The 21,922-nt window shown below is 35.4% G+C and overlaps 3 protein-coding genes across 3 annotated transcripts; 1 reads left to right on the top strand and 2 right to left on the bottom strand.

Moving 5' to 3' along the window:
• The first annotated feature begins 2,738 nt into the window (after positions 1–2,738).
• On the top strand, positions 2,739–9,750 carry LOC112802198 (uncharacterized). The gene is made up of 13 exons (XM_025845303.3): positions 2,739–3,008; positions 3,254–3,681; positions 4,174–4,420; positions 4,609–4,721; positions 5,884–5,963; positions 6,137–6,278; positions 6,391–6,471; positions 7,240–7,344; positions 7,458–7,640; positions 8,273–8,365; positions 8,788–8,927; positions 9,004–9,070; positions 9,317–9,750. The coding sequence occupies exons 2-13, from the start codon at positions 3,286–3,288 to the stop codon at positions 9,434–9,436; spliced, it is 1,767 nt and encodes a 588-aa protein (XP_025701088.1). The 5' UTR covers positions 2,739–3,008; positions 3,254–3,285; the 3' UTR covers positions 9,437–9,750.
• Positions 9,751–12,528: 2,778 nt separating this feature from the next.
• On the bottom strand, positions 12,529–15,187 carry LOC112802196 (lysine-specific histone demethylase 1 homolog 1). The gene has a single exon (XM_025845302.3). The coding sequence runs from the start codon at positions 15,185–15,187 to the stop codon at positions 12,785–12,787; it is 2,403 nt and encodes an 800-aa protein (XP_025701087.1). The 3' UTR covers positions 12,529–12,784.
• LOC112802195 (aspartyl protease APCB1) lies at positions 12,529–21,481 on the bottom strand. Its single transcript, XM_025845301.3, has 9 exons — positions 20,761–21,481; positions 20,114–20,231; positions 19,291–19,523; positions 18,950–19,180; positions 18,344–18,494; positions 18,159–18,244; positions 17,728–17,842; positions 17,572–17,644; positions 12,529–16,569 (listed from the first exon to the last, which is right to left on the bottom strand). Exons 1-9 carry the CDS (start codon positions 21,348–21,350, stop codon positions 16,439–16,441), a joined length of 1,728 nt encoding a protein of 575 aa, XP_025701086.1. The 5' UTR covers positions 21,351–21,481; the 3' UTR covers positions 12,529–16,438.
• Between the last annotated feature and the right edge of the window lie 441 nt (positions 21,482–21,922).

The raw sequence follows: 21,922 nt of genomic DNA, 5'->3' as shown, positions 1-21,922 counted from the left end.
AATCATGAAAAACGTCTATAATCAAGCGGCGGGAACGGTTACCAAGAGGGATTGCATTCAAAGTCGTAATTTCGTAATTGATTGTAGTCAATTGTCAGTTACAATAGATAGATTATAAATACTAGGAAGCATTAGGGATTAAGGGTTGGAACTTTTACTCAGAAAAACACTCAAGCACACTCACATCCCAACAAATTTCTGAGTCTACAATCGAGTAACTTTTCTGTAGGGTTCCTTCCATCTTTTCATCTTTTCATCTTTTCAATTTACTTTTCTGTAAATTTGACATTTCAAGTAATTTTATTTTCTAAGTTCTTTCTATTTCAATTGTTCAATTTATCTTCTTGTATTTTAATCTTTCATGTTAAAGTCCTTTGATCCAATCAAAGGCATTTTATTGCTTTCTTTTAAATTTCAATGCAAGTTATTTTTTAGGGGAAAACTCTGCGTACAAGCGATTAGGGCTTGTAAGTATTACAAGCCAATTAAACTCTAATCCCCAAAATTCGCTGCAAGTGCTACGTTCCTTATACGCGCTACATCCCTTCTTCTTCTCCTTCTTTTTCGATCGTTCTTTTCTCCTCCTTTCTCACTGGTTTGTTCTTCGTCGTTGACGTTAGTTCCTCCACATACTGTTACGGCACGTTTTCATTGCACCTTCTTCTTCTTCTTGCTGCACGTTCTTCTTCCTCTTCCTCTTCTTCTTCTTCTTTTCTTTTGTTTCTTGCCTTCTTTTTCTCCTTCTTCATTTACGTGCTTTTCTCTCTGTTTTCTTTTTTCGTTATTCTCGATTTCTATTGTTTTTTGACATCAAGCTCTGAAATCGTTTTTGAAGAAGAAGAAGTAGCAGAAGATGAGGAGGAGAAAGAGAAAGAGTTTTGAATTATGCATGATTTTGGGTGTATTTCTTAAATCCTTTGGGTGTATTTTCTGTAATCTTTTGGGTGTATTTCTATAATCGTTTGGGTGAATTCCTGTAACCGTTTAGGTGTATTTCTGTAATCTCTTGGGTGTATTTTATGTAATCATTTGGGTGTATTTCTGTAATCTCTTGGGTGTATTTTATGTAATCGTTTGGGTGTATTTCTGTAATGCTTGCCATTTTTTCTGAAATGAAAAATACACCCATAGATATCAGTAAGATACACCCATAGATATGAGTCAGATACACCCATAGATATCAGTCAGATATCACTCAAATACCCCCAAATGATTACAGAAATGCACCCAAAGGATTACAGAAAATACACCCAAACGGTTACAAGAATTCACCCAAACGATTATAGGAATACACCCAAAGGGTTACAGAAAATACACTCAAAGAATTTAAAAAAATACACCCAAAATTTGTTGAAGTACATCTTATACATAATTCAGAACTCTTTCTCTTTCTCCTCCTCATCTTCTGCTGCTTCTTCTTCTTCAAAAACGATTTTACCATGAAAAATCGAAAAAAAAAGAGAAACCAGAGAGAAAAGACGTAAATGAAGAAGAAGAAGAAGAGGAGGAAAACGAGGAAGAAGAACGTGCAGAAACGAAAGAAAAGGAGAAGAAGAAGAGTAAGAGGAAGAAGAACGTGCAGCAAGAAGAAGAAGAAGAATTTCAGAAACCATGAAAATCGAAAAAAAAAAGGAAGAAGAAGAAGAAGAAGAAGAAGAGGAAGAGGAAGAGGAAGAGGAAGAGGAAGAGGAAGAAGACGAAGACGAAGACGAAGAAGAAGAAGAGAAGAAGAAGAAGAAGACGAAGAGGAACCGTTTGAGTGGGGCGCGTGTAGTTACGCTCCATTCAAAATGAGTTAATGCGCGTGTTAATGAAGTTTGGGCTGATAACTTGTAAAACTTGTACGGCCTTTTTACTTGTATGTGTAGCAGGCCCCTATTTTTTATTTATAAACGATTTCCCTTTTTGAAAACTTTATTTCTTTTCTATTCAATTTACAAAGTTTAATTTATCATTATTCTTAAAACTTATCTAATGGAAGATACTTTGATATACTTTTAGAAGAACTAGTACCTACAAAGAGGAGTATGTTTCGCTCCTAAACCATTAGAATCGAACCACTATCGATTTGTTAAAAATCGACAAAACAGTTATATAAAAATAAAATTAATTGTTAAGATTTTTTTATCTATTAATAAATTATACTTATTTAATATTAAAATTATTTATTTTAATTTATACAATTATTCTAAGTTAATATGAATTATGGAAAACTCCAGCAACTCTATTCTTGTTCACACTAAGCAGCTCCATAGATGACTGAAACTCTTTTGTTAAACTCAAGCTGTGATGTAGACACGCATTTGAATTGCTGTCTATGTTCTTAAAAATTCTGCAATCTCTTTGGTATCATACATTGCAGTAAGCTGTCACAAAAAAAAGGGCCAAGGATTTCTTTTAAATTGATGTTGATCCAACTCCAGCTACAAATCAAAGACTAATCATTTTAAGCGCTATTAGACCGTTCTAAATTAATTTATTGCTACATGTACTAAATGCAAAATGTAATCATACATAAAATTAGAAGAATCATGATTTAATTAATTACATAATTCAATAATAAGTTAGAATAACACTAAAATTAGAAAAATAAATAAGAAATAATCAAAATATAAAATACAGCTACTTCCTTGAACACAATCAAATTCACTAGGGACGACAGGACAAGCTTTATATTGAAACATTTTCATAATTCAAAAATCAAAAGGTACAAATTAAATTTTACTTAATTTAGTAATACATTTATAAATGGGTCGGGCAGAAAGTCACGGGTCAAGCTAGATTTGACTTGAAGATTTCCAGCCAAAAGGCAACGATGAACAATACAAAGAAAATAAAGAGTAAATCCTCAGTTATACCGTCGAAAATGGTGATTTTCCAGCCAAAGTTATAATAACAACTCTCTCTCTCTCTCTCTCTCTCTCCAAACACCGGATCCCCCCTTCTCATTTCTCAATTCTCTCCCGTTTCCCCCAGCCACGTCCATCTCCAACCCTAACAATCTCAAGGTTCTGAAACTTCTCAACACACTTTCCGCTCTCCTTTATTTATTTTTCGCTTTTCATTTTATGTTTTTAATATTCTTGTACTCTTTTTACCTATTACGCTGAGACCTCGCTTAATTTGCGCGCCATTGGTTCAGATCAAGAACCTGATTCTTGATTTGGTAAAAGGAAATCGATCGAAAGTCGTATATTTCGAGATTTCTGATTTTTTTTTTTTTGAGAAAATGAAATTATTGTTTCTTGTTTAGATTCTTTGAGGATCTGGTGGTGCCGAGCGAAGATGGCGGCTATGGTGGATCAACCTCTGTATCCGATCGCGGTTCTCATCGACGAGCTGAAGAACGAGGACATTCAGCTGAGGCTGAACTCGATCCGGAGGCTCTCGACGATCGCGCGCGCTCTCGGTGAGGAGAGGACCAGGAAGGAGCTGATCCCTTTCCTCAGCGAGAACAATGACGACGACGATGAGGTCCTCCTCGCCATGGCCGAGGAGCTTGGCGTCTTCGTACCCTACGTCGGAGGCGTGGAGTACGCCAACGTCCTGTTGCCACCGTTGGAAACCCTATGCACCGTTGAGGAAACTTGTGTTAGGGACAAATCTGTGGAGTCTCTGTGTAGGATTGGTGCTCAGATGAAGGAACAACACTTGGTTGAGCACTTCATTCCTTTAGTTAAGGTAGTAACCATGTGCATGGCTGTTATTGTTAATGCATTACCTTTGTGTTTGTGATGCTGAGTTTAGAATGGTTCCTTTAAAATGCACTCTTATCTTTAGAAACTAAAGTGCCCAATTGAAGCTGATTTAAGGTAGTAACTAGTGTACGGTTGTTATCACTTTTGTTTCATGATGTTGTTGTACAAGGAGTTTGGAATTTGTTTGCTTCAAAGCAGACTCTTCACTTTTAAAGAGTAAAATTACACAATTATAACCATTCGTGGATTGAATCAATGTTGTAGGATCTTGAAAGATACATGCACGAACAAGAGATTATAAATGTAAAACAATCATTTCACTTGATTTTCTCTTCAACAGCTATAATTGGTAATGTACTCCATAAAGTGCATGTGGTACTCTTAGAGCAGTTAAGTCCAATTTGAAGTTAGAACTTCTATATTTAAAACAGTGCATTTATTGCTTTATATTGTTTCTGTAATTTACCTTGTGTAGAGGTTGGCTGCTGGTGAGTGGTTCACAGCACGAGTTTCCTCGTGTGGCTTGTTTCATATTGCTTACCCTAGTGCACCGGAGGCAATGAAAACTGAACTGAGGACAATATATGGTCAGCTGTGTCAAGATGATATGCCAATGGTTAGGAGATCTGCTGCCACAAACCTTGGAAAGTTTGCTGCCACTGTTGAACCTGCTCACTTGAAAACAGATATCATGTCTGTATTTGAGGACCTCACACATGATGGTATGTGAAATTTATATATAATTAGTTTCACCACCCCCATCATTAATGTTAAATAAAAAATCATAAAAGTATACTTATTACATTTCGTCTTAGATATTTTACTGCTTAGTTGGTCTGATCTTGTTGTGTTCATATACTGGGTAGTATTACCAAACCTATTGTTAGTTTATCCATTCTTGTTGTTGCAGATCAAGATTCAGTTCGGCTACTTGCTGTTGAGGGCTGTGCAGCTCTTGGGAAATTGTTGGAGCTTCAAGATTGTGTTGCACATATTCTTCCTGTGATAGTCAATTTCTCTCAGGTATATTGAGCATTGACTATATATTAAATGGGAAGATTTGTAGTGTATCTTACCATTTTATTGGTATTTTAATAGGAAGAAAAGAAAAAGAAATTGCCAACAATTATAACAAGTTCATGGTTGAACTCCATGTCTGTTAAGTCTATTGTCTTGTTCAATCATGTATATTCAACCTTGAGTCCTTGACATGAACTAGTAAACACATTACACAATGAGAGGACGTCTCTCTTTCTTGCAGCTTTCTCCTTGTATTTGGTTTACAATAATTCAAGAATATCCTATGCCCCCCATCAAATGTATCACTTGTAGAATACTTTGTTCTTAAGGCATAATGTTGGCAGTTATGTATTTATTTCGTTTCAATGGAACAATATCTGAAACTTGTATCAACATAAGATTTCTGTTTTACGATATAGAAAATTACTGGGACAGAGGATTTTTTGGAGGGCCATACATATGTTGGAGAATTCTCCATTTGTTTGTCATATTTATGTATTTTTCAATTTGCATTTATTTTTTAAGCTATTTATTGTTTTTTGAAGTTTAACGGTCTCTCTATAGACATGATACATGACAGAGCACAATGGCGTCGTTTGATTCATGTAGCCGACCCCATTTAGTGGGACAAGGCTTTGTTGTTGTTGTTTGTATTGTTTTTTGAAGTTTGAACCATACCTTGTATACAAATTTTGGCTGGCTAAAAAGCAATTTTTCACCAGTTCTTTTGGATACTGTTGTGTTGTGAGGAAGACTAGGAGAAACCTTCTTGACAAAGCTGACAAACCACTGCATCTAGAATTGTTGACAGTTGAATGACTTTTCTAGTTGAGTTATGAGTAACCACTGCATCTGGTGGTGTTCATTAGTTGAATGTGTCTTATTCATGAATTATGAATAGCTACCTTGTCTGGAGTTATTTGATAAATGAATGGATTTAAACCTGGGTGGCAGGTCTGTGGGTGGTGGCTTGTCTTGCTTTACTTTTGATTTTTCATTTCATGTTCATAGTCCCATTGTTTTTCCATTTTAAAGGCATCTATATGACAATATCTATTTGTAATATAGATAAAAAGAACATTTCTTTTCGTTTTGTCTTGCTTGTGTTATTTCCAAATTGTGATTCTGCATGTTTTGTTACATATTTGAATTGCTTTTTGACCAGGATAAGTCATGGCGTGTGCGTTACATGGTTGCTAATCAATTATATGAGCTATGTGAAGCTGTTGGTCCTGAACCCACCAGGTAATGTTTCTTACCAGCTGAATGAATGATTGGTTGTCATTATACTTTTGTTTGCTTTTTCCTGATGGTGCTATCTGAAGATCATCCAATTTGATTTATGATCACTGATATTTTGCTAATGTATTTGTTTCCAATATTCTAATTGATTCTTTATAATGGTAATGTATTTTTAGGTCAGAGTTGGTTCCTGCATATGTGCGCTTACTGCGTGATAATGAGGCTGAAGTACGTATTGCTGCTGCTGGAAAAGTGACTAAATTTTCCCGAATATTAAGTCCTGAACTTGCCATTCAGCATATTCTACCTTGTGTGAAGGTACAGTTTTCTCCCTGTCACCACAGAAACAGAATTCCTTGCATGCTTGGTACTCAGTTAGTCAATTTCAATGTTTGAAGATGTGTTGACTGATAAAGTCTTCTTGCTATAGGAGTTATCGACAGATTCAAGTCAACATGTTCGCTCTGCCTTGGCTTCCGTTATAATGGGAATGGCACCAGTGTTAGGGAAGGTATTAATCTCTTTCCAAGCACATACGTCATAGCAACATAAAATGTATCTATTATACTCCATTGCCATAAAGGGGAAAAAACATATAGCTTGGTCATTTGTTGGAACAATAATTTAGAATATTAAGAAAATCTTTTCAAGTTTGTTGACCATTAAATTTCTTCTAAACATTTATAACGTTGCCCCATGACATCTTTATTCAAAATTTTTTGGAAGATCTTTCTTGATTAATAGGCTGAATTTTAGGTGTTTAAGGTACCTTATATTTGTATGCCAACTTTTTTGCACTCAATCTCACCACTGAGTTTCTGGATCCTCACGCTTTCTTGCAGAGCATAATTTTATGTTTTTTTCTTATTCACAATTTTCCATTAACATGTAATGAGGTGAGATCGTCATACCTAAATACTTCTGCAGTACATGTCCTAAGATGGATTTGGTCTGTGTTCTCTCCAATGTGCAAGACCAATACATATATTAATTAAAAGACATGGCAGAAGGTTGGTGGAAGGCTTTGATACCAATTGATAAGAATTTGGGATAACCACAGAATGAAAACTAGCTATTGTGTTAGATATTCTATGGCCATATCAAACCCCCACTAAAATCCCATACTTCCGTTATGGTACTGATGTCATAATCTGCAATTGGATCCCAACATACTTTAATCTAACACTTGAAAAGGTCCCCTTATGTAATTCAATTCTTGTTAAAAACCAGTTGATGCATGCTACTTGTTGAAGTTAATGCGGTTTTTTTATGGTTGTAGGATGCAACAATTGAGCAACTTCTTCCTATCTTCCTTTCTCTTTTGAAAGATGAGTTTCCTGATGTTAGGTTAAACATTATTAGCAAGCTTGATCAAGTGAACCAGGTTTGTGGCTCAACAGTGATTATTATTTCATAATCACAATCGTCATTCCAATCATTATTATCTGTCATATTATTCTCTCTAATGATACTTTGTAATGTACATGGTGAATGCAGGTTATCGGTATTGACCTGTTATCTCAATCCCTGTTGCCAGCTATCGTTGAACTCGCTGAGGATCGGCACTGGAGAGTTCGACTTGCAATCATAGAATATATACCCTTACTAGCAAGTCAGCTGGGTGTAGGCTTTTTTGATGATAAGCTTGGAGCTCTTTGCATGCAGTGGCTAAAGGACAAGGTTTGTAAAGCAACCAAATTGTGATCTAATGTATTCCCATTTTATTGGGTATCACTGAGTTGACTAGTATAACTCTTGAAACCTTTCATCTTGGATACAGATTTTCTTTTTTACTCTTATATCTTAGTACTTGGGTTCTATCTGTTATTTCTATGTAATATGCTTTGAAAAAATGTCTCTGGCTTTAAAAAATGAGGGTAAAAAGATACTGGTGTGACAGGCTATAAGAGGGATAGAAGTACCAATTTGAAACTAGATATTTTAACAGGGCAGTTATTCTCAGAGAAGACTTTCCCTCTAAGACATGTTGAGACTAGAAAGCCACATTTCACTAATGTTTTGGTTTTCTGTTTTCTTTTAGTTTGGAGGATTTCTTTTCCTCTGCTTATTCTCTGTATATTCCCATCCTAATTAAATGCATTTTGCAATTTCATTGGTAATGCCAGCAAAAGGACTAAAGGAAGATGACGTGCCTTGTATTTGGGGGAAGATTTTAATAGTATCTTCCATTGATTCAGCCAATTATAACTGTCTTAATTCCAGTCAGAAAAGTTGCAATTTATGTTGTTGCTGATTGTTCTCTAGAGTAACTGCAGAATACTGACTTTATTGATTGCATTGATTGGTTGTAGGTATATTCAATTCGTGATGCAGCTGCTAATAATGTAAAACGCTTAGCAGAAGAATTTGGACCAGAGTGGGCAATGCAGCATATCATTCCCCAGGTTTTTTAGCAGATGAATTTTGGTTATTTGATATGCATCAGCAATATGTTTTACCTTAAAATGTAGAAGCATATTTTAGTCCCAGGATGTCATGGAACTTCCTCCTCTAAATCCCCCTTTTTTTGTGGTTTTTTGGGGGGGGGGGGGGGATAATTCATCATGCATTAAATGATTTTATGATCCAACAAACATATGTTAATAATGTTGAGGGAACAATCAGTCTATGAGATCATATTTTTCACATCGGGGATTGAGCATATGCTCCCATACTTGGGGTAGTTTAATTGTGATATATAGCTGATTCAATAGCATCTGTACTATTCTTGGACTGTGGTACATAGGGTAGAATTCTGCTGTGTCAAATTTGAGCTGCAACTTGCAATAATCTTACTACACAATCTGAATGCTTATAACATTTGCAGGTTTTGGACATGATTAATGATCCGCATTATCTGTATCGGATGACTATTCTGCATGCTATTTCACTCCTAGCTCCTGTTCTAGGCACAGAAATCACTACTTCAAAACTTCTTCCCCTGGTCATTAATGCATCTAAAGATAGGTAAAATTGCTGAATTCTCACTGCTGTTGTGTATCTTTTATTTGAACCAAGTGCTCATGGAATGTCTGTCTTGCAGGGTACCCAATATCAAATTCAATGTAGCTAAAGTGTTGCAATCTCTCATTCCAATTGTTGATGAGTCGGTAAGTAGCCCATTTAAGTTTGTGTTTATGTTACTTCCATGGATTGTAATTCCATTTATGGTGAATTGGTTTCTCTTAAAAGTTTAAATTAGTAGTTACTGAATTAGCATAGGTTAACATATTCCTTGGTAACTGTCACTTGGAAAACGTTATCCGATTACTTCTCACCATACTTCTATTTTATCTTAGTGTTTTAATAGAATGCAAAATTCTTTATTATAATTACATACCATTTGAACAATGAAGGTTGCTGAGAGCACCATCCGTCCCTGTTTGGTTGAGCTCAGTGAGGATCCAGATGTTGATGTGAGGTTTTTCGCCTCTCAAGCATTGCAATCTAATGATCAAGTCCAGATGTCCAGCTAGATCAATCAGCATTTTATATTTAGATTTTGTTTTTTTACCCTTCTCCTATAATTTTTTACAATTTCTTACTAGATTGGCATGGCCAGCTTCTTGATTCCTTTGTATCACATCTCTGTTGTTGAGATCGTATTTTTAATTTGTTGTATCTGATATCTATACTACCAGGTTCTTTGTAGTAATGGAACATTGTCCGGAAGTAAGATGGTTGAATTTTGACGTACAATCACTAATTTTATCATGCCACACTAGGTGATCATTTTGTATGAACTTTCATGATTTCCAATACTATGAATATATTTAAATTCTGCATAAAAGATGTACATTGATGAATTCTAGCGGTTGTTTGAGTTGAGTGATATTCAATTATTCATACAAAAATCTGAAAAGATCGCGATTAAGTAATGACATTTCTAATCATGATAGATATGTATGTTGCTTCTCATTATTGTGTTTGGATCGAACATAAAGTTATTGACAAGCAATGATGGGAAAAGAATGAAACGGTTATTAGTTATTACATGTTACTAATCGTAGATAATTTTCTGTATTCGCAGAAGCCAAGATAAAACGTTGAATTACATACTTGGCTAAATACGCGTGTAAAGAATCACCAAACTGGCACATAAATAGCGAAACATAAATAACGAAACGTAGCCATTAGCTGAGTAAATCGCCGTAGTGGTTTCTGTCTCCGAGTCTAATTTGATATGGAGATCTCAATTTTACTATTAGTAGTCTTCTAGATAGGGTTTTGGACCATTTACAATTAGTAGTCTTCTAAATAGAGTTTCGGACAGTATAATGGTCCCTAAAATCCTTTTAGGTGCCGAGTCAACTATTAGACTGCTAATGTGATTGTCTTTTGTCTAGATTGTCCCAACGACTAAGGCTTGTTTAGTAAAATTTTTTGAAGAGGTGTTTGTGTTTTTTAAAAGGTCAAACTCTTCATTTTGTGTTTGGTAAATCAAAAAGACATGTGCTTGTGCTTATGCTTGTAGCTTTAAAAAAATCAGGGTATATTTATAAAAAACCTAAGATAGGACTTTTTAAAGTTGGTTTGTATTTTTCAAAATTTAAAAATCTAATATCACCTTATATGTTAACTAATTTTTAAATTTAATGCTTGCATTTATGTCTATTATAGTATTTTTAAATTTTAAAAGTTATTTTACCAAACATAATTGTTGTTGCTTGTATTTATTAAAAGCTATTTTTAATTTGATTTACCAAACATAAATGTTACAACTTTTAAAAAATTATCTTTTAAAAGCTACTTTTGAAAAGTAAAAATTTTACGAAACTAAGCCTAAGTGACGTGGACATATTTTAATTAGACCCTATTTGGTTCCTCCTCAAATATATAACCCTAAATCAATCCCAAATATTCGGAGTATATTCTTTTTCTTCTTCATCATCATCTTCATTTTCATCTTGTTGTGGACAAAAACAATTACAGCGTAAAGCATACCATGAACAAACATCATGCGTTTTATAGAGTAAAGTATTATTTTAGTCCTCAACGTTTGGGTTGAATCCTAATTTAGTCCTTAATGTTTGAAATAAGAAATGCTATTTCAGTCCTAAAATTTTCAAACGTCATATTTCAATTCCAAAAAAATTTTAAGTGGGTTCAATGTTATCAGACCATTAAATTTAATATAAACAATTCACATATAGCATTTGATTTTAGTATATAAATAAAATCAATTCATCAATGATCACTTATATAAAAGTTTTTCCTTTGATTTTGAAGCAGTGATGATTGTTTTTAGGATTTGGAGTTTTGTATAAAAAGAAAATTAAGGAGAAGAAGTGTTATAAGAAGGTTTTAGTTATATTTTTTTAACACACGGAAGAATATATGACTTCACTAGTAGCGTTATTAACATCCACGTCACTCATTCCGTTAACTATTAGTGTGAAATTTAATGGTAGAACCACATTGAACCTGTTTAAAATTTTTTGGGACAAAAATATGATTTTTGAAATGTTAGAGACCAAATTAAAATTTGAAACAAACGTTGAGGACCAAAATAATATTTTACCCTTCGAATATTTCATATAGTTCATTAATTCCATAAATTAAAGAACAACAAACACTATTCACGCTTTACATAACATCACTATAAAGAACGCTACCACTAGAAATAGAACCAAAACAACCAAATGGATAATCAATTTTTGACTCCTAACATCATCTTCCAACTTCTCAAGTTTTCAAGCAAAGTTCATCTTTAATTCATAAGCCTGAGTAAGGTTTTGGTTTTCCAGCTTTATCATGTCCAATATCAGTCCGCACAAATAATTCACACCACTCTTTTTCACTTGTCTGAAATAAAAAAAAATTGCTGAAAAAAAGAGAGAACTAACAAATCAACAAGGAGAACTAACTTCTTCACTCATATTATAATTAAGACATCAAAATAAAAAATTCTTTGGATTCGAATCTGTTCCAGATCACTTCAAAACCGGATGACAGCCACAACCACATCCTTCCGACACCCACATTGACCTCCCACAGTTCTGTGTCCTTGCCCAGTACCCATTAGAAGGTGACTGATATAACTACCCACAACAGTGCTACCACCTCCTATCATGGTTTCTCAACATTAGCTTATTGCAAATGATCTGAGTGCTTCAAAACATTTGGGATTAATTTAGGGTTATACATTGGGGAGTGACCAAATTAAGTCCAATTAGAATGTATTCATGTCAACTAGCCATTGGGACAATCCAGTGTGGCAAAAGATACCACATCAAATGAAAGCGCGCTTTGGTTTGCTTCAATGGGTTACTACTCTGCTTTGTCCAATAAACACAATGTAATGATGTTAAAAACTAATTTGAATTGATCAAGTGGTCAGTTTACTCGTCTGCTTAAGTAAATTTCGGAGGTTCGAATCCCGTGTATGCAATAACCCATTAGCCAGCAGCAGACCCTTAAATAGAGCTAAAATTTGCAGCGAATTAGTCTTTGACCTGCCGGATTAAGAGATACCGTCGGAGGAAAAAAATGATGTTGAAAGTTGAAACTCACAAGTGCATAACTATGACTGTTAGATCAGAAATTCTGAACGCATTACCTTGAAGCATTTTATTTGGCACAAAGGAGCTAACTAGATTATATTATTTGAGAAATCTTGGTAACCAACTAGGAAATTAATATTTCTACATTCATATTTAATCATAAAGAAGCGACTACAGCCTTGTTCCTTGTGGAACATCAATGCTAAAAATGGGTAACAATGACGGGAAAAATGGTCAGAAACTATGTAGTTCTAACTTCTAACAGAAAACATCTGAGTTTAATAATACAGTTAACAATGAGCCTCTGTTCTCCATGATGCTCTAAGAATTCATGTGGTGAACCAGACCATTTTCTGCTTTAATAAGATTGGATCTCGATAATTTTATGCTGCCAATAATAGATTCAGCAGCACTACTTAAGCCCTTCCTCCCAACCAAACTCACCCCAAAATTGTGGCTTAACATTCTCATCCTGTTTTCGTCTCCATCCACCTGACTCAACTCAACGGCTTGCTTCTTCGAAACCATGGCGTAAAGATAAAGATTGCCAGAGTCCATGACCGCTTCTCCAATTTTAACGCGTAGTAATGCAATAGAATCAAGATCATTCGGCTCTGGATTAAACAAAGCAGAGAAGCTCCCAAATTTGAGGTCAGGGTTCATAAACAATTTGTTCAATTCATCACTCTCTCTGGTGTTTCTTGTTCTGTCAACTGGCACCAAAGATCTTCTATTTGCGACCCTCAGAATGTTTGCAGCCTCTCTCATTCCACTAAGAAATGCTCCGTGCATTGTCGCAGGATATTGTTTACTGGTCGCCTCACCGGCAAAGAACAGTCTCCCATCTCCAACACTCTCTGCAAGAATATCATAATCGTCTCCTGATGAACCAACAGCAACATAAGAATAAGATCCATAAGCAAAGTGATCCTTCCCCCACCGCGTACAGACTGCCTGAACAGGTTCCGGAACAACAATTCCCTTTGGGTTATATATATCCTTCAGAATGTCCAAAACCCTTCTCACAGACTCCACCGGTGACATCATCTCAAACCTAATTGCAGCATCCCCGGCAACAAGGGCAACGAGTAGTGGGCCTCCGGACACAGAAGAGTAGCTATAGAACAGAAAAAACTCACCCCTCATACTCAAGTCCTCAGTCAAATGACCAAACGTATCAATGTTCCCACCCCAGAAATTATATGGAAATAGAATAGCAACCTTGTTCAGCAACCCAAACCCTAACCTATGAATTGCATCTTTCTTTCTCTGAGGAAGCTCAGGGACAAACTCAATAGACCCCTTCTTAAGCACACCTAACGGCACAGTGCAAACCACCATGTCCCCCCGGAATTCCTGCCCGCTGGCATAAACAATCACCCCATCAGATCCATACTTAACACACTCCACAGTCCGCCCATAGAAAATTGGTAAATCTTCCGCGAGCGCCCTAACGAAAATCTCGTTCCCTCCGGGGATAAAACAGTGATCACCACCCATCTCATAAGGATCGTCCTGATCCCAATATGCCATGGACAAATTCGACATCAGAGTAGCATTAGCATACTCCAAATTAGCAAGGTGCCAATTCAACAGCATCCTTTCCTCCTGTTCCTCACAAACCTTATAAACCCGCCGGAATGCCTCCAGCGCCGTCCCTAACGGCACATCAACCGACTTAACCTCCTCAATCATATCCTGCCTAAGCTTACAAACCCTCTCCAAAAGCTTATTAAATGAAACTTCAACCCTAGAATCAATATCAGAATCAACAGCCCTTCCATCAGGCATATACAAAGGGCAAAGATCCCTAACCTTATGAAGAGGCAAACCCAATTGCCTCGCCAAAACCCCAAGAGGGTTGCCATTGATTCCAGTAAGCACACTCCCACCAAAATCCGCTGCAGCCTCAACTCCATCACCCATCATCTTCTTTGTCTTCACGCGCCCACCAGGGCGCATCCTTCCCTCCAAAATCGCAACTTTAAACCCTAGAAACACCAATTGCCGCGCCGCAACCAAACCTGCGAACCCAGCACCAATCACAATCACCGTTCCTCTTTCGAAATCATCGAAAGGTTTCAACTTCGCTTCTTTAATCGGTGGCGCGATGCCGAAATTGATGTACCCGTGCTCGAGGAGGAAACGGTACGCGGAATCGACCAACCCTTTGTGCTCGGAACGGATAGATTGGAGGGCTCGATCGCGCGTGAGCCACACGTCGACGTTGGAGCGCCACCGTGCGAGGATGTGGTTTCGGACGACGATGTAGTTGGTCTGCTCGGAGCCGCCGACGGTGGAGACGACGTTGGCCTCGATCTCCTCCTCCGTCAGAGAGTCGACGGGGAAACCGACGGAGATGGCGATGAGGGCCTCGACATCGCAGTCCTTGGCAACATCGTTACGGCGGTTCCTGGCGGCGATGGAGGCGGCGCCGTTGATCTCCGTGAAAAATTTCTTGCGACGGCGGCGCTTGCGGGGAGGACCGGGAGCCGCGGGGTTGGGGTCAGGTGGGGCGTGTTGGTGAGATGAAGAAGAATCTTCTGGGGATTCCAAAACGGCGGTTTCTGGTGTCGTTTCCTTTGGGAGGGAGGATGATTGGTCTTCCGAGGAGTTGTTGAGCTGTGGGGACAGTGCCACGTCGTTTTCCGGCGATATGGGGTCGGAGATGGGTGGTGGGGGCGGCGGTGATAGCTGTGGTGGAGGGTCCGCCGTCGTTTCCATTTTGGTTCCTCCCTCCCTGATGGACTTTGAATTTGTTTTATTCAATTTTTTTCAAATATTCAGAGATTAATAGTAATTAGTATTGATATCCATATCCGCTAATAGAGACAGCTCTTGTTGAAATGTTTTCGTTTTAAATGTTCGCAGTTTGTACTTTGCCTATAAAGGAAGTGGCGAAGTGCACTATTTGTGTGAACTTATGTATAAAAGGAAAAAAAAAGTCACTTTTTTTATACTGTTATTTATGGAATTTAAATATTTAATAATTCTTTGAGTTTAATTTTAATATATTTACAATATAAAATATTTTATATCATTATTTAATTATATCAATTTTATTAAATAATTATTCATACTGTTAATATATAAAATATTTATTTCTATTAATATAATACTACATAATTAAATTTAGATGTACTTATAAAATTATTTTACACAAAATTAAATTCTATTTCTTTTTATATAAAAATGTTTTTACAAGTGTTTTGATTATGTATTATTAATTTATTACATCAAAAGACAAGTATTGCTTGGTACAGAATAGTTTAACTCTTCTACTTTACCAAAATTAATTTTAAATTAGAGGGGGTATTATATTTTTTTTGCTAACATCTGGTTAATATTTGAGAATAATTTGGATACACCTAAATTGATTGTACTAAGGATATATACTTGATGAGATGCTAGCAAATACACTTTCACTTGTTAAAAAATTACTTAAATACCCGAAAAATCCTTAAATTTTTGTTCTCAAGTTAATCCAAATTACAGTGTGTTTAAAGATACTGCTTGAGCAGTCACCAAAAAAAGATACTGCTTGAGCGTTGCTTTTTTTTTTTTTTTTTTAAGTTAATCATATCATTAACCATATATGAAATTCTCACCTCACTATGATAATTGATAACCTAGGACCTTTCGTTAACCTGAAAGTTAAATTTTAGTCCTTGTATTTCTTCATTTTCTTTCATTTCAGTTCCATTCGTTTCCCTTCCAATTTATTCATTTTGACAATTTAATGATGCATGCATCATAGGCTTAAATGGAGTACAAGATACCAAGTCATTCAGATAACCACTAATTTTAACCAAGTCTTGCCATAGTATAATAAGTTAATAACATGTCAGACTAGGTATTCATAATTAATGCACAAAATAATATTTAAACCTCTATATAAACAAATATTGTAACCATTTTTTTTTCTTCTGTACATAAACTGCCATGTAAGAGATCAAAAAAAGAAATCCGCAAGAACTATAGCATGCTATCAGTCAAGAGATTCTGATTCTTTCTGATTCTTCTTGGCATGCCACATTCTGCTCTCTCCCAACCAATTTTTTTATTCACATTGTCATACACAAGCATATATCCTCTTAATGAAATGTCTGCAAGATTTAGATTTAACCATAATCAATGATTAAGTGTGTAAATTCCGATGAAATGCAAGACAGTGAGTTATGAAGGACAACCAAAGGACACAAATATGGGAATTTCTTTGGTGAATAGTAAGGTTTGTAACTAAATTTTTTATTGGAGGATGTCTTTATTATTTAATATTTTTTCTATAATAAAAAAGCAATCTTCACTTTTCGTTAAAAAACACTTTTTGCTATAGTATTATCCAAAATTACTCACTCCACAATATCTTTCGCATAGGAAATTTGTTACTTTAAAAAATCAATGTATTGAAGATAAAAAATGGCATGTGTATATAAAAAATCAGCCACCAACTCAACCATTATGTATTTGTGTATATTTACACGATTTTTTTTAAAAATTGGCTGCCAATTGGTGTAATGCGTGATTATGATGCAGTTGTGTGTTTTACCGTGATATTGGAGGTTAGCAATAATCGATACTTGCTATTTGTACGCAACAGCAAGAAGACAAAAAAAAAAAAAATAGGAGAAAAGAAGAAATGGAGGGGGCGACTAGAAGTATGGTGGGGGCAATTTGATGCATGGTGGGGCAATTTGTGAGGGAGATTAAAAAATTTTAGCCTTAGCGGCTATAAGTCTCAAATTTTGTTATCTCCCTCACAAATCACCCCACTATACTTCTAGTGGCCCCCTCTATTTTCTTCTTTTCTGTCTTCTTGCTGCTGTCTACAAATCGCGGGGAGCGATTTCTGTTAGCCTCCAATATCGCAATAAAACACACAGCTGCATCATAATCACGCATTACATCAAATATCATCCAATATTCAAAAAAATTAACCATTTAGTAGCTGCCTTTTTGTATACACATTGCATGGTTGATCTAAGATAAAACCAAATCTCCAAAGCAGCGAATATTGTGGAACCAAGAGAGTACAAAAAAATGTAACAGGCAAAACTGCATCATAAATCTCAATTCGCTTTCAATAGTTTTCTTGAGGATGAGAATACCTCCAATTATAATGGTGGATCCATCATGTACATTGCTACCATCAAGGATAGCCAAGCATACATTGCCTTTTTTCTGCATCAAAGGAGTTAAATTAGAAATTCTAGTAATAATAAAAATCAATAGGGCCAAAATGTTGAATAGGAAGAGTAAATTACACTAATAATCAAGTAACCCTCCGGAGGAATCTGAAACACCGTCGACAAAATCCACCACTTGCTTCCAAATCGAAGACTCAAGGTATCGAATACATTCTTGACATCTTTGACAGATCTGCATGCCCAATAACATGGACGTTAGAGCACGCTCTTAAGGTTGGTTAAAAAGATGCAAGAAAACAGTAGTAGACATGAAAACTCCTTTAAGTAAAATATATGCAAGAAAATAGAAAACATATCATGTATCTCATAACATGAGCCATTAATAATAGCATTGCGACTTGAGTAACGACTTTATACATATCATGAGTCATATAAACGCAAACTTCGATTGGGTGACAATGTAAAAGTTATACAAATTTGTTATTATCAACTAGTGTTTCAAAAATCATCGTAAAGAGAAATAAGGGAACCTAGATAATTTCTCTTACCTTATCGGGAAATTAGCTTGCCAGCAAATAGGCAAGGTCGTATCTGACTCGTCTTGAACGAGTCCCAATCCAGAAACTTCTTCGAGCTGCACCAAAATGAAAGATATTAACAAATATAAAATTCAATACAGGACTCAAGAAGAAATGCACAAGAGATGTTCTAGATGGTTAGAGTAAGAACTCACAGAAGCAACAAGATCCAAGTATGCAACTTTTGGAAAATACGTATAAGAACTGCCACTGTCAAAAATCACCTTTCCTACTTTGCTGTTGCCATCAAAACTGAGGGGCCTATACCCGTAATTCATCCCAAGAATCTCAGCTTGGTATAAATCTCTGTTAGATCGCATTCTACATTAGTTAATGACGAGTAAGAACAAACTTCTTAGAGTATGTTTCTGAGTTTTGATTTTGGAGGGAAAACAATAGAAGGGAAGAATTTAAAGTGTTAAACTAAAACTTTACACTTCAAAATTTTCCTTTCTCCACCTTTCCTTCAAAAATTGAAATGCAGAGACACACCCTAAGGAAACAAAAGCATAAAATAATAATTAAAAAAAATAAAGAGAGCACTGCATTCTCATGGCTCTATGCCATGAATATTTTGGGAAAAAAAGAAAAGGTGAAGTTCATCAAATAGAAACAATTACTATAAAACACCAGTTGATTTTTTACATTCTCCCAATTGGACTTAAAAAGTTTGCATTACAAGGCATACACTTTCTTCCCCAAATAAAAATGCAAACCAAGTTCATAATGGAAAGATGTGATCTGTTTAGAATTATACTCACGTATTGGCCATAGGAGCCCAAGTCATACCCCAATATGGCACAAAATCATCACCTAAGAACATGTATCCACCACCAACTCCATCCTTGCTTAGGCAATGACCAACCACATTCTTAATAAGCCCTTTACTCGCCAACTGGAACGGCAGGCTCACTTTCGCCCTGCTAAGTCCCATGATTCCATCTGTTTTTGCCAACGTATTCAGAAGTGAGCCATCTTGATCATATCCACACCTTAGATAACAAAGAGGTCGCAAAAATTAGATCAGCAACTTCGTAGAATATATTGTCGATTGTCTTAAAGAAAGGAAAGGGTCTCAAAAACAAAAAAAAAGGATTCATACCCAAAAACGAAATTTAACTTAGCTTTCGATCCATTAGTAGTCAAAAGATGAACATCGTCTCTAATGAGAACCCCCAAGGAGGAACTATGATCTGCATATTGGATCTCATAATCACACTGCTGCTGAAGACTTCCTTGATATTCATTCCTCTGATTTTTCTGTACTTCAAAGCAGATAGAGTCCACAGATGGAACTATGTTGGATCTTACCGGCTTGTACGGTACATGTGCTCCCTAAATCAATTATATCCTTTGAGTTTACACAGTTTTTTAAGCAGAAATAACATGATCAGACTTGTACTATCCACATTGTACTTGACAACATAGCATTTAAATTAAGGGTGGTGCTAGGGAGCCAATAGCCTAAGCGTACAATGTGTACAATGGGTTAAATCTTTGGTCCATGAATAAAATGAATATCACCCATACTATCTAGAATAACCATCCGGATACCAGGAATAATAAACATCTCATGTCATAAAATCACTCATCCCAAAAACTTAAGTTGATTTTGGAGTTCACTAAAGATCAAACCCTTGACCTTTCGGATCTAGAACTCTAATACCATGTCATGAACCCACTCATCCCAAAAACGTAACCTGACAGGACAATGTAACACTAATTATCATATCTCTAATACTTCCTAAACCTCCATTATACACATTGTACGCTTAGGCCATTGGCTCCCTATACTTTCTCTTAAATTAATAGATTTGAAAGTAAGTTCTTCAATGCACATAATCCATCTATAATTTTATACATTCTTCTGAATGATTTGGATCGATACATATAATAATTATTCAGAATTCAACTTGTAAATCTACCTTTGCACAACTTCTGCATGGAGCATCACACTGTATCCAAGTTAAGTCACTTCCTGTATCGACATCAAGAAAATAACGTTTTGGAGGATTTCCTACTTGTAGATATGTGTAATATAACCTGAACAGAAGAACATGTTGCAAGGCTGTCATCATCATCAAAATCTACTAACATATACAGATATCCACTGCCTCTAATGCAATATTGTAAATTTGGATTCCTACAAATTAGTACTATTTCCTAGTTTATCTGATGAAAAAAGAAAATCCAATTTTGGGTCAAATTCACAACTATGTAAGCTAATGCAGAGAAAAACAAAAGTACCTATAAAGCAAAAAAATGTCCTTGTTAATTAATAAAGCATCCAGCAAAAAGGGAAAACCTTAAAAGAAACCCCTTTTGCCCTTTTCAATCTTTTTAGCCAGAAATGATTTGCATGGCAACTTTCTTGTCCTTTTATCTGACAAATTTTTATGTTTTCTTATTTTTTATTGATCTCACATTTTAGAAGTTAAACAAAAGTAGAACGTATATCATTTTTCGTTCTTTTCTAAACGAGGATTCATCTGAACAAAGCAAGGTTTGAAGATTGACTTCAAAATCCAACAATCAATTCAGCAAAAGAAAAAAAATTGACTTTTTGGCATACCCATCTGGAAAAATGTTGCCACTGATTGGAAAAACAGAAGAAGAATCTGCAACTTTAGGAAATACATCGGCTTTTCTTTGAGTCACAACAAAATTCTCTTTTTGCGTGTCAACAAAATTCCTCACTTTGAGTCTCAAATCCTTCTGACCATGAACCCCAATTTTAGGAAACAAAGGGAATAGAAAAGAGTTTGGGCCATCATCATGATCGTCGTTGTTCCTAAGACCACTCAGTTCCTGAAGTGTATTAGAAGAGAAGGAACCATACAGAAAAAGAGCAAATAGCAGGACACTAAAGAAAGTGAAGATCTTTGTTGGGGTTCCAAAGAAGAGCTTCCTGAAAGAGAATTGAAGCTCGGGACTTGATGATGGGTTAGAATGAAATTCATTATTGTTATCATGATCACTACTAGATTGAGAATTGTTGTGAAAATTTTGGTGTTGGGGTTGAGATTGAAGAGAAGGAGATTGCGATTGAGGTTCAGTGTAAGTAAAAGCAGTGATGGTTTTACCCAAAGAAGGGTTATCTGGTGGTGGAAGGGAGATTATAACAACACCTTTGATTTGTGGCGATTGATCATCGGAATCCATGGCTCTGTTCTCTGCAATGTTGGGGTAAGAGAGAAGAAGAATAGCAGAGCATGGAAATAGTGCGCCACCAAATGGTCTAACATATGACTTAGATTGAGTCAATTGTGTGTGATTGATTGAATGAAGAGTATTTGGACATTAAGTTTCAAAACTTAATTTGTAATTATTAATTAATTATTATTAATATTTTAATAATATAAAATTATATTAATAATATAAAATTATTTATTTTTTTATTAATTAAATATTAATAAAAGTATTAGTATTCAAATTTTTTTCTTATTAAAATTTGAAAATTTCATTAAGGTCATGTATTTTTAGGGATTAATAATTAAAATGGTCTACAAAGATGAAGTGTTTTTTAATTTATATTTTTAAAGATTAAATGTTTTATATGGGTCTCTTTTTCACATATAATAGTGAATTAAAGTAGTTACTTTGCTAATTAAATAATTTAAAATGTTATATAAACACAAAAAGTTAATTATTATATATTTATATATAAATATAAATAATATTTAATTTATTTTTTATGTGTATTTTATATCGTTGATAAATTTAATAGTTGATTT

This window comes from Arachis hypogaea, chromosome 5, assembly GCF_003086295.3.
Source record: "Arachis hypogaea cultivar Tifrunner chromosome 5, arahy.Tifrunner.gnm2.J5K5, whole genome shotgun sequence".
NCBI lineage: Eukaryota > Viridiplantae > Streptophyta > Magnoliopsida > Fabales > Fabaceae > Arachis > Arachis hypogaea.
This window is presented reverse-complemented; position numbering and strand designations above follow the sequence as displayed.